The 13,650-nt window shown below is 41.4% G+C and overlaps 1 protein-coding gene across 1 annotated transcript in view; it reads left to right on the top strand.

Moving 5' to 3' along the window:
* kirrel3b (kirre like nephrin family adhesion molecule 3b) overlaps window positions 1-13,650 on the top strand; it is a 148,383-nt gene that overhangs the window by 85,506 nt on the left and 49,227 nt on the right. Inside the window, exons 2-3 of the mRNA XM_070905758.1 lie at window positions 5,225-5,374; window positions 10,741-10,890. Coding sequence (XP_070761859.1) covers window positions 5,225-5,374; window positions 10,741-10,890 — 300 coding nt within the window. The remainder of the gene's footprint in view (window positions 1-5,224; window positions 5,375-10,740; window positions 10,891-13,650) is intronic.

Here is a 13,650-nt window from a genome sequence, read left to right as displayed (position 1 = left end):
GCCAGAATAAAAGGCACCACTGGAGTTCTTTTACAAGTGTGTAAATATTTACAGAGCTTTGGAAAGGCCAGAAAAAAAGAACGTCATATGCTCCTGCGGGGTGCATCTGCTCTTTGGTTCAAACAAATGGACCAGTAGGGATGATATTTTTCATTTGACTTTGGTTCTGTGGTCATTGCAATAAGATCTACAAGAATAACTTGATTTAGTCTCTAAATTCCTACCTTTATCAAAAGCGCCTCGCACCTGTCACCTATGGCAACGCTACCAGTGGATTAGAAGAAGATAAAAATAAACCTCTCCCCCTCAGCCCCCCTCCCCATTTGTCTCTTTAGTACTTCCACTTATATACCACTGAAAACTACCATCAGCAATGTAAAATAAAAGAGACTGTAGTCATTGGCTACCAAACTACAACACATATGACTAACTCACTCCATCTCCTCCATATTCTGAAGCCCTCCTGTGCTTCTAAATTGCTGGTATAAAATGCCCGGGCCAGAGGGGTAATAGTTTTTGATAATGATCCTGGGCTAAGCTTTGGTGCTGTGTGGCTGCACAGACAGCATGCTGATTATTTTTTCTCTGAAGTGGGCTGGATGTGTGTCTGTAACGGTAATTTCCAGGCCTGATTGGCAAAGAGCGATGAAATTGGGGGCAGTTAGCACTGAGGGGAAAATAGTGCTGGAGTGTGTGGAAATGCTGCAGCCGTCCAATGGTAAACAAATTATCTGAAGTGAAATGACAACATTAGGTGATGCAAAGTGCCAGTCCACACAGTGAATATGGCTTTGTGCACAGTCTTTAACTACCTGCTTTTTTCCACCATTTGAAACAACTAAGCAGTCCTTATCAGAGATCTCTGGCCTCACCTCTCTAAATGCGGGGCATTCAATCAAACCCAACATGATTCATAGTCAATGGTTTGATGCACATAAACATAGCCAGTAAGGGGTAATGCACAGACATTTGCAAGGGGACTCACCACTGTCATTTACTTACCTGAATATATAAAAGATAAAGATATGTGGATATACAGTATATATAGTTTCTCATATTCTTAATGTGTTTGAGTGTGGATAATTGCAAACAAGTTTTGAGGAAGTCCTTTCTTTTCAGTGTAATAACCTGAGCTTTGTTGAGAAATTTAATTTATGATGATTGCCATGTAAAGTCTGTACAGCCAGAAGTGTCTGTTAAGGGTATGGGCATTATAACCTTGTGCCAACAAATGGAGTCTTTGTGATATATTGTGTGAGGATTCCCTTTTAATCCTCGAAGATGTACCCTGCAGTTGCACTATGGCCATTGTTGAAATGCTGTTGCTCTGCATATCATAATTGGACTGTCGTTATGCGGAGATAGAAAAAAAAGATAGACTTCTTTTTTCCGTCCAACACGCTGACCGTCAATGTAAAGTATGTGATTACATTGTCAAATCTGCAGTGTGTCTTTTTAGGAAAGGTGGCTGTTAGATAATGGGTGGATAAGCTCTTATGAAAGAAGCACAATGCTCGATTTAGAAAATCTAAAGTGCTGAAGTAAAACACTTCTCTGCTACGTTCACTAATCTTCCCAGACAATATATGTAGTTACATTTTTTTTGAAGTTCTATTCATAGTACAGGTTTGGCTGTTGCTGAGTGAGAAAACCCACGGGGCTGTCTGTTGTCTCTAGCGACAGACAAAAGGTGTCTGTTTCTGCTCTGTGTGCCCACACATTTACAGAACCTAACCCCTGAAGTCAAGGCCCATTTGTCTCAAAGCAAATTGGCATGTCTAGTCTGTTTTTCATTTTATTATTCATGTTTTTGTTTTTTTTTGTTTTTTACCACGCTCTCTGGTAAACTCCATTAGGATGCTTAATAAAGCGTTATTAACATGGATCTCCAGCTCTGCGGGCACCTGAGCACAATCACCCTCCTCCCCTCATGTTACTGTCAGGGATGAAGGCTAAAGTGAGGTGCTTAATTCTTAATTGGGCATTTTAGTTATGAAAATATTTTTCATGAATAAGTGAGGGGACAGGGGTTGCCTTCACTCTGTTGCGTGTCGTGCCTGACAAAGAATTAAGAAGAGGCAGATTAGGGAGGGGCACACTTTTTTTGCCAGCGCTGTGATGCCCAGTGAAGGATGAATCTGACAGATGTGACAGAGATTTATTCGGTGCAGAGGGGATGGATGAATGAATGTAGCCACCTTGATGTAAGCCCCAGCCTTCTCAAACACATCGCCCCCATTTCTTTACCGCTGTGTCCCTATGAACACACACATTTGTTCCAAAACTCAGCCAGGCTTCAAATTGAATGAAGGAGGTCACTTTTTAACTGCTCAAGTGACAAGTACAAGCTGGTGTCAGTTAAGTCTTTGATTGTTTCTATCACCGGTGTATTTTAATAGTCCTCCATCAGTCTTGGAATGGCAAAAGATTACAAACTTCTAGGAGAATGTGCTTAAAGAATACTTAATATCATAGTTATGTGATAATATAAATATAATTATATGATAATTTAAGGTCCTTAAACCTAGCTACGTGTAGCAGCCATGGTTCTCCTGCTTTGGTCTGAGGGTATTTTTAAAGGGTTATTATATAGGCATTTAGTATTGCACCTCCATAAAGTCAGGGGCTAAATCTTAGTCCCCAGTATGGGTCAAGATCCAGAAACACTCATAATCCAACTTAATTGTGTCATGTGTTAGACCCTCCCTGCCAGGTAAATGCTCATGTCTTTCAAACTCCACATCACCAGGGTTATTATTTTTAGACCTTGGAAAGCTCCCTCCAGAACCACAAGACATTACACAGCTGTCTTCACAGGCTGAGTAGTAACCCCCCCCCTCCGTGACGAGTAAACTGATCTTGATGTGCAAAATCAGTTGAGTGCCCCTTTAAGTCATGCAGCCCAAGTTCAAGTGAAGCTACGAGTAATTGCTCACGTGTGTGTGTTTGTGTGAGAGACATGTGATTCTGCTGAGTACAGTTAATTAATATTCTTGAGGGGGCTGTTTGGGAAGTCAAATATTTGTTTACAACAGTTTCAGGGCAAAATGTGACACAGCATTAGCATGATTTCTTGCAAATTGTGTGCTAAAATCTGTCTCTGTGCAAACAATATAAAACAGCGTATAAAAACAGCTAAGAACGTTTTTTACCTAATTGAATGCTAATCAAGCTGATACTGCACTGCTCTGTTTGAGTAGCATGACAGGGAGCCTATCTCTGAAAAATACATTTCAATCAATTTTCTTCTTGATAACAAGAGAGGCATGAAAGGTCCAGAGAAGAAGGACAGTAGAGAGGATATAGGCGCGTTGTAGGAAGTATGCAGGCGTGTGCTGCCAACAGAGCGATCCTTCCAATGTTAAATCAATTACAGGCTGAACTGTTTGATAATATCAGACACGACTGAGCAGATACAGCGTTTACAATGTTTTTCCGGAACATGCAAAGAGATCTGTTGAGTAGCTGTCTATATGTTAGCATGCTGCTGACTGGGTAGCAGAGTACAGCCCAGATAAGCTCCTCACGTGGGAACATAGTGAGGGCTGAACAAAGCTGTCTAGGTTTGAAGGCCGGTACATATGGTGAGATAAAGTCTCATGTAGCCAGCACCGTCCACAGTATACATGCATATTTACGAAGGGCCAGGTTAGCCAGGGAGAAGCTGTTGAGTCTCCAGATGATGAAAAGCCCATTTTATGCTTTGAGTTACAGCACATTATTTTTTCCTGATGTTGGTTTAGTAACAAATATATATTAAAATGAGGCAGTGTACAGGATTGGGTATTTCTATGTGGTGCGTAGGCATGTGTGACAGTGTACACAGGGAAGAGAGTGCATGAATCAATATGAAAACTTCTGCTTACATCTTTAACAAGCTATCCATCACGTGGAATTCGGTTCAAGGCTGAAAAATGACTTGTGGGGATTCTACTGGCATTTTCCAACTAAATTAGAATCATTTTTTTGTGTGACAGCAATCCTTTCTCTGATGTGGTTTGAAATCGTACAACAAAGCCAATCAATTTCCGTGTCTGCAATAGGATAAGTAATTTCCTTTGAATATATAACCAAGCATACAAAGAACTGCAGTAGATGACTGCGATGGGATTCAAAGATGTTGTAAGATGAAAACACGCTTTCACGTTCTTTGTTGTCTTTGCTCTGCTTATTATTGTAATTTACGTTATTCTTCTTTCAGGTTTTTATTTGCATGTGATTATGCAAAAAATATGTGTGTGAGCCCATTTCAGCATAATAGGAATACATGCTCCTCTTTGTATGTGTTTGTGTCTGTGCTCCTGCACGTATCTAAGAGAAAGAAGGGTATTACGTTGTTCAAGAAAAAGGTAGACATTCTGATCCAAGCACCTGAACATAGAAGTTTGAAAATAAGAAATAGCTGCGAACAAAACTGTCCCAGTAAAGTGTGAGAGAGGAAGTGACACTTTTAAACCCTTGCTGCTATTCGTGCTCCCAAATCAGACTGTGTATATGTGTGTGTGTAGGCTTTCGTTGATAGGTACCCTGCCAGTGTTTCTAACTACACATCAGTACCACTCTGTACCCTCCACTCTGATCCACAACTCTGCCCCCCCCCCACCCTCCCCTCTCCACCGCCATCGTACCCCTCCCCATTAACACACCCTCTGCCTCTAATGGAGTTCACTGCACACCACTTTCCGCCTGAACACGCAGTAGAGGAGTGCAGCTAATAGCAGTTGCACAGTTGGAATACATGGGTGTGAGCTCGAGTTAATGTATGCCACTCGAGCAGTGTTGGCAGACAAGATCGTGTTATCTGCTGTGGTGTGTACGAGCCCAGCCCATCTGTACGGTGACATCCTTCATAAATGAACCAAGCTGAGCTGTGACGGCTGTCTCTTAGCCCATGATTCAGTCCTGGTGCTGCATTGACACCTCTGAGGAGTCTACAGTATCTTGTCTCTGTATCATGAATAGTAAAAGAATGTGCCACATTTGTATATCACGCTTTAGGGTTCTTTCAACATGAGTTTGACATGAGGTTTGAGTGAAATTGGTAGAAATGGGCATATGGTGCACTTCCCTTCATTTTCCCCTCATTCAGCACTTGAAACATTGAAGGCAGGTGTTTGTAAAACCACACTTATTCCCCTCTTTGATCTTGAATGTTCTATGCCCTCTTAACGTAATGATTTAAATGAGTCAGACCTAACCTCCCCCTTCTTGTTTTGTTCTTCAGGGGCGGAGGCCATGTTTTCCCAGCAGCCACAGGACCTGGTGGTGGTGGCAGGCCAGCCTGTGACTTTACCATGCACTATCCCCGGTTACCATGGTGTTGTCCTGTGGATCAAAGACGGCCTGGCGCTGGGAGTTGGCCGAGACCTCTCTGGTAAGGAACATTTCTCCATCACTTGGTTTTCTCTATTAATTACACTCTCTATTATGTGTCTCTGTCATATTCAAATGGCTGCTTTTTGTCATCTAAAGCCCCCACATGTAAACATCCTACCCTCTGCCAAATATATCATTCCACAGACAGATAAAAGCAGTCAGATAACAGTGTGTTACAAAATAAGTATTACATTACAAGTGCTTTGTGCAGTAGATGATATGAGGGGGGATGACACCCCCCTTGTTAACCAGCCTTACCGCCTCTCCATCCCCTAGTAGCAGAGCAAGTGCAGGGGCAGAGGGGTTGTTTAGTTGAATAAGTTAGAATCTATGGTCCCGACTATGGCTCCAAAATATCAGTAGCCTATCTGTACAGTGTATCGGTAAATCCATGGCGCTGTCCGTGGTGCTGAAGAGCAGATGGATTTGTAATTGTGCCTTTTTCTCTCAGTTCTGCCCCTCTACCAGTTTCATCTTGGATCTATAATAATCTGTAAACTATATACTATGCTCCCATTGGGCCACCCCCACCCCCCTGTTAAAAATGAACAAATCACCTACTGGTTATGTGATACATCAATAATTATATCAATCAACATGGCCAAACAGAATCAAAAATTCATTTCTGTCCCTGCGTTAGATGCAGTCCCAAATCTCTTATACTTTGTGTTTGGCAGAGAAGCACAAAAATCCGAATGAAATGTGAAATCAATAGTGGCACTGGTCTTTCTCTGGTGCTTCAGGCTGCTAAATGGCTTTTTGAAGAGTAGCTGGCGTCCTCTAATTACACTGCACCTCATGTATAATTGCCTTAATTGTTTAATTTGGAGTAAAAGCGACTACTGCACTGTCATTTAGTAGCCTGTTGTTCCACCAATCGAGGTTTTATGTATATTCATGACCTTGATGAATTTCAAGGAAACACATCACTCCTCTAAATAAACATTTACCACCTTTTGAAGCACTGAGCTGAAAGAGAAAATCCATAAAAGCGTAGTACACCCGCATCATTTACTGAAATGATCATTAAATTCCAAAACAGGGATCCATTTGAATCTGTACACAGCTCTCTATAGACAGCAGGATGCATTACTCTATAAGGGCACAGTATTTATTTTAGAGCTTTCTAATTTGCCTCACACACCACCTTTGTGTGACCACTGAAAAATCGAAATGATTGTAATTCGAGGCACAGTGACAAAATATTCAACTGCAGCCAGTTTTAAAACTCATACATCTCTTTTGATCAGGAATGATTAAATATGTATTTTACTTGAGATTGGGGGTCTTTTACCCTCTGACCTTTAGCAAATGCTCTTAGAAGCCTTCCCTGTCGCCGATGTGGCCTGTAATTAAACCTCAGCGGCTGACAGAGCCCCAGTAAAGCCATCCTATTCCCTCTTCAGGTTCTTATCAGGCCCAGGGGAGGATGAGGGGTTGCAGTAAACAATGGTCCTGCCCTCTTCGAGTCTCTTTCGGAGGAAGAGGAGGCAGACAGGGAGAGTAGCCTACTTATGATTGCTACAGATAGAGAGAGCACAATTTTATTCAGGATCAGAGCAGAGATGTAGAGATTGTTCGATCTCCTTCTATTTTTATTGATTTGACAATACAATCAAGATGAAATCTCATTTCAACAATGGCCAAAGACAGAGGAAGGAATAGAGCAGAAAAAAGGAGGGAGAATGTTGCGTCACAACACTCAAGGGAACTTCAGTTGATCAACGTTTAACAACACATCTGTGAATATTATTATAATAACAGTCATGGACAAGATGCAGTTATCTTGACCTTCTCCAACAGCCATTGTCTTCCTCTTATTTGGCTGAATGATCAGACCTGAGATTTAGAGTTAGAGTGATCTTCTATCTTAAACCCTTTAAAGAAAAATGCACAGGCTTTGTGTGAGAAGGAATAGCTGCCTGCCTGGAGAAGATAGGTGAAATCAACAGTATGACACAGACAGGAGCTGAGTGCCTTCCATTGAGATGAATGACACTTTTTCAAAATAAAGCGCTGCACAGCTGTCCCTTTTATCACTCCTGCCTACATACACAAGCAATACATGCGGCAGTAAAAGAGTGATGGTACATCCACTGCAAGATGTACACAATGAAAGGAAAGTGGCAGCTGTATACATAAAAAGTGTGACGAATCAAATGTTGCATGGAGCATTTCAATAATATAGGTCTGCTCGGCTATTCATAGAAAGAAGCTGCGTCGGCAACGTTGTGCTCCGCCTGGGACCTGTTTCCATTCACAGGAGCAGTGATTAAACTGAGAGAACTCTTTCACCATTCAGCGCCAGAAATCACAGCACAAAAGCCAATGATTCCTATCTGTTCCTGAATTTCCTATTCATCCCCCTTTTGTGTCACGCTTTCCCACTCTAATTAAAGAAAAGTAAAGTAGCCCCACAGCCGCTGAGAACGTACCAATCAATGTCATGAATATGTAGAGAATGTATCTGCTACACATGATGATGGTGACAACAGACAAAGCAGCTATAAGTGAATTCTCCTGGTTCACACACAGTGAAGAGGGAGAAGGAAGTGTTTGTATACATTATGCCATGCACTTAGGATACGGGAGACGGAGCTCTTGGGAAGAGAGGCTGAGAGTTAGCAGACCTTCACCAGCAAGCATGTGTCACTCTTGCCTCTCATGAGAGCGAATTGAACACCAGTCACCTGTTCACAGCTGCAGCTAACCTGTTTCTATCCCCTGTTGGTTACACTGTGTGAAACATGTTACGTTAGTACTATAAATCACTAGGCCACGCCTCAAGTGTCTGTATACTTATATGCACACACACATGCACGTACGCCATTGATTCCAGCCTCAAGACAAATCCATTTCCCTCTGATGGATTCATTACTCCTAATGGGCCTATTTTACATTGTTTGCTTTAGGTAACACATTGTGTCTTTGAAATTTGCTGAGATCTAAGATCAATGGCCCTTCATAGGTACACATCACATGTGCAGAGGTGATCAGTCTTCATGGGTGCCATTATAAATTTAGTCATATTGACAAAATGAATGATCCAGTTGCTTATAAGGTGGTGAAAACACATTACAGTATGTTGCTGTTCTTTGAAAATGAGATTATAAAATTCTTATCATTCTCTGTCCTCCACCAATGCAAATTACTTTTCTTTTTGGATCCTGCTAATGCACAGAGAGAAACTGGAATAGAGCCATATCTTTACACAGCAAAAATTATTCTTAGTTTGCCAGAGGCACAGATGAGGTAATTGGCCAGATTATCTGTTTGTGTAACAGAAATTTACATGGTTTATACCTTGTTACAATTACTACAAGCGAAACAAAAGTGCATTTTGTTTCTGGGGTAGGTACAATAAGCACTCGCTAGGCGGACTGGAGTCAACTCAAGGTCACATCATTCCAAATGTGCAATGATCATTACCCTTGTGATCCACAATGGCATTATTGCTTTGAATCTCATCAATGGACATAAAATTGGAGCAAAATGGTTCTCTGGGTGACCTTGTGCACATGATGGTGCGTCCTCTATTTTAGGCATTATTCTGAGCATGAAAGAGCAGAAAGCTCCTTGTCAGTCAGTGGTTATTAATGTTATTAATGGAAGCTTTTAGTTGTGATCAGGTCCCTATTAACCCTGTTACATTTACAACCCGTCTTACTGAGGCCCTGCTATCACTCAGCGTGGGACACATTATAGCAAGTAATGTGAAATTCAAAGAAAGGAGACTTTTAATCACCTGTGTGACTAGTTTTCCCACAAAACATCCACTGGCGCAGCTTTCTTCTCTGCTCATTTTTTAGTTAGCTTGCTACTTAATTTGCCTTCCTCTGTTTATCTTCTCCCTAGCTTTAATTTTTATGTTTAGGCGTTCTTTTGTCCTTCGTCCTCCCACTGTATAGACCCTTAAGATTAAAGGCTACACGTAGGAGGATGAAATGCAGAGGGTGGCTTAATCGGCTGTAACTCACCCCACCAGCATAGAACGAGGCCCACTTCATGCTCTATTAAAGGCAACGGGATTCAACGAAGCAACAGTCAGTAATTGGACTTTGAGCGTACGATTGGTTTTCGCAGTAGACAAATTCAAGGACTTAAAAGCTGTTACAAGGCTGCCCAGTCTGTTATGTTCCTTTTGGGTGCTAAAACATATAACCAGCCTGTAAAACCTTTACAGTGAAAGACTGAAGTGTTTGGGGATCTCTGAAGTGAACATGAGTCATTGGCTAGCTGTTACTGAGAAATCAATATTTTTCTCCCCTACATTTGTTGGCAATGACCCAACAGTTGGATGGGCACAGATAGTTTTTTTTGGAAATGAAATGACAAGTGTGTGAGTCCGAAGTGTGAAGTTTTCGAGGCTTTGTTAAAAATCTGGCTTTGTTCTGCTGTGAAATTTTCCAATCCTATCCACTAGTTTCATCATTGATCAATTACTGAAGGACCACTGGAGGAAAAAGCAATTCTTTGCTGGAAATTCTTAACATATTTTGGAGTGCATTTGTTATGAACAGACATTCTCATTTTATTCCACATAATGTATCCCCGATAATTAGAAAGATGGAGTGAGAGAAAAAGAAAAGGGGTCTTCAGAGACGAGCAATTCCAAAAGCATGAGAAATACCCCATAAAGCTTCCCAGTCAAACCCATTCTTCTTCCTGCTTATTTGCCCCGGTGGAGGGATGCACTCCACAACACACTCTCAATGCATATTTCGATAATAGTTAAGGGGATGTCTTTAAAACCATCTCGCTTGACTTGTGTAAAATGCCCAGGTCTCTTGGATATTGCTCTGCTTTCTTGCATTATTAAACTATAAATCATTTCACAGAGCAATGCTGAAACAACTCAAACTCTAGCTGTTCCTGTTTACGGTTGCAGTAAAACATCATTCTCCAGAATGCAGCAACATCCACAGCAGCTAATTAAGATTGCCAGGAGTGCTATAAAAACATGTAGTATGCAACGCACGTTTCAACCTTGTATGAAAGTGCATTGTGAGTAAATAAAAAAATGAACAATCAAAAACTCACTTATAAAGTAATCCATAATATTCTCACCTGCCACCCATTTTAATTATCTGGTTATGCATTACAGCTAACATGCTCAAGCCAAAATTATTTATGTATGTATGTTTTTTAGCATCAACACATTTGTTTATGTGTTTACTAATTAAAAGTGACAACTTGATAATAATAAAATAATAAATAAAATATTATCATATGACTGTATGTACACTCAGCTTTTTGTATGTATGCAAAACTTTAAAAGGACAAATTGACCTTCTTGCATTTGGCAAATGAGCAGTATTTTGATTTTGAAGGTGATTAAAATGAACAAATGTGTTTGCGCTGCAGGCTATCCTCGTTACACAGTGATTGGCGACCACGGTTCAGGAGAGCATCATCTGCGAATCCAGCGTGTCGAGCTGATGGATGACGCTGTGTTTGAGTGCCAGGCTGTCCAGGCTGCCATGAGGTCCCGTCCTGCCCGTCTGACTGTGCTGGGTGAGTCCGAATTAAACACACACACAACACCACTGTGCTAGCGCCAAACACCTCCCGCCCCCGTCACTGAGGTGCAAAGCAACTCATGGAACAGGCTTCACTGGCGTCACTGGCTTCTCACTCTCAAAGTCTAAGGATTTGATGCTCACAATGACAAAATCACAACAACATCGCAGAACTTTTATTTTTTTCTTCGCTACTGTATGTGTGTGATATCTGATCTTTCATAAAAAAAAAAAGTGGTGCTTCACAACAACAAAAGTATACAGAATGTGTCTTCATTCACTTTCCAGTTACACAGAAAATATAAATGTAAGTACACACACAAACACAGGTATTCACATGCAGTCTAACCCAAAACGTGATCAAATATCCACAGTGAATCCTCAGAACAAAGGATATATTTTGAATTAAAACCATCAGAAAGGAATTAAATCAATGCTAATGTTTCCCCCAGTGTCAATATGACTAAACCTTTACAGACCCTTACATTTCCACTTTAATTTCCTTCCTCTGCGTGCAGCCTCCATTTTCATTATTACTGTAAGCTTGAGAGGTTACAGGTTCTTAATTAAACTTTATCGGGTTATTATTCAGCGTTGCTACTTCTGCCTTATTGAGTAGCACTAGTGCAATCGCTGGCTCACGTCTCTTTGGGCCCTTCAAGCTTCCCGCTGTTTCCTGTCTCCTGCTGCCTCTCGTAACCTCCCTCACTGGAGGATTGTTGGAAAGACAGCCAGAGTCAATGACAGAGCAAACAAGGCCCGTGGAGGAGGAATGAGGAGAAAAAAAGAATGGGGGGGGGGGGGGGGCTCTGCTCTGCCACGCAGTATCCTCGCCACGAGCGACTGATCCGCCTTATTGATCCAGCCTAATGAAAAGTGAAACTAACGATTTGTAGGGGAGAAGGCAGCAGGAGAAAAAGAGAGAGGGGAAGACAAATTGTGGCATAATGTTTCTCTGGCTGCCAAGCCCCCTGAAAATGGATATGAGTGAATAATTACGGATACTTCTACAGAGAGCTAAAAGTGTCTGTTGCGACTACACTTTCCTACCTTCTACTACTGTCCTTCCTTCTCTACTCAGCTTCAACAATATTGCCACTAAAATATCACATTTAATGGCAATTCCTCTAGCCTTCTAGGTATCCTTGGAAGTTTTCAGACGTGTGTATCTGCCATTTCATTTGAAAACAGCCCCATGTAGGAGTGAGCAGCTGCCATACAGCGGATGCAAATAATTCTTGTTTTTTGTTTTAATCTCCCTTGACACTCTGCTTTCCTGATTTGGCAAACCCTACACTGACTACTCAGAGTAATTAAAACAAAGAAACAAATTATTTGCAAATGCTTTGGCTTTGGACTGCAAGCAACGTACAGCAGCAGGAAGTGCAGTAGTTGGCCTTATTGTATTTAAATAACTAATCAGCAATGAGAAAGGGGAGGCCTTTATTACCTATTTGGCTGATTGAGGGTGAGAGAGTTTATTATTCCTCCCCATAAGCCCGAATAGAAGGTGTTCATTTAATCCCCTGCCGAGCTAGCTGACTGCTGAATGCACTGCCAGGGAGAACTCCAGGCTGACATACACACGAGGTAATGGAGGAAATATATGCAAGGCCTGTGTCACTGCAAACTCCAAGCTGTCAATTACTTGCCAGTGGTGACAGAGTGTGTCTATCGACTTGGAAGACAGCTACGGCCCCACACACCTATGCACGCACGCACAAATACATAGGCATATACACAATATGCTTACACACACCCACATCTACCACTGCACACACACGCAGCCTGCCTTCTCCGAGCTGACAGCAGAATAAATCTAAAACCCTCCCTTCCTTCTTTCATAACTCAATATCAGCCCAAACTCCTCCATGTGCCACATCAGAGGAACTTCTCTCCTCTTGACTTTGATAGGCTCGGAAGTAACATAACATACATATTTACTAACACATAGAGAAAGACCTTTATCACTGCCATAGAAAAGATACTCTACTGTGTGCTTCCCATCTTTTTGCTTTTCTTCTTAATGATTTGCTGAGTTTGTCCTTGAAAGCCAAACCTGTTGAGACAACGACGCGGCAGCAGTGACCTTACCTGACCTGCCCATTTATAAGAAAAAGCCTTTGTTTGTTTGTTCCATAATACTTCATGAGTTAAAGAGGATAAATTAAAGAGGAAAACACTGAACACACCAACATTTCTAAACAATAATGAAGTTCCTTCATCAAAAGAACAAAATGGATGATGCACTTAACCCATCCGAGCGTTTGCATGGCTTGCAGGCTTCCCCTCAGATGCCAAAGGAGAATCAAGGTCTTGTGAATTAGTCATGAAGGAGGAGAATGGAGGGTTTCAGGTCCAAAAAAGACCCCTGAGGCTAATTATATCCCTTGCAGCAGGTTGGCACTGCTCCAGACCTTTGCTCTAATCTTTCTACCTTAGGTTGGGGACCACTAGAACAAAAGGAAGCGAGATCACCATTGTTTGATTAAGGTCTTTGGCTGAAAACCTACTTTATGGTGTTTTTGTAAATCGTGAGTGTGTCATAATGTCATAATGAAATGCGGTGCCATTTATTGAGTCATTCCTGACATTTTGATAGATCAGTCTGTCTTAAATGTTTTTGTTTCTCAGTCTCATCCTCTCTCACTTTGTCCTTTTTGTTCTGTATGACTCACTGAATCATTCTGCAGAGGCATGGGTTTATTTTATTACTGAATTCTGTTCATTTAAAATGCTGTGTTAAAATGATACA

The sequence above is a fragment of the Enoplosus armatus genome, chromosome 5 (genome assembly GCF_043641665.1).
Source record: "Enoplosus armatus isolate fEnoArm2 chromosome 5, fEnoArm2.hap1, whole genome shotgun sequence".
NCBI lineage: Eukaryota > Metazoa > Chordata > Actinopteri > Centrarchiformes > Enoplosidae > Enoplosus > Enoplosus armatus.
This window is presented reverse-complemented; position numbering and strand designations above follow the sequence as displayed.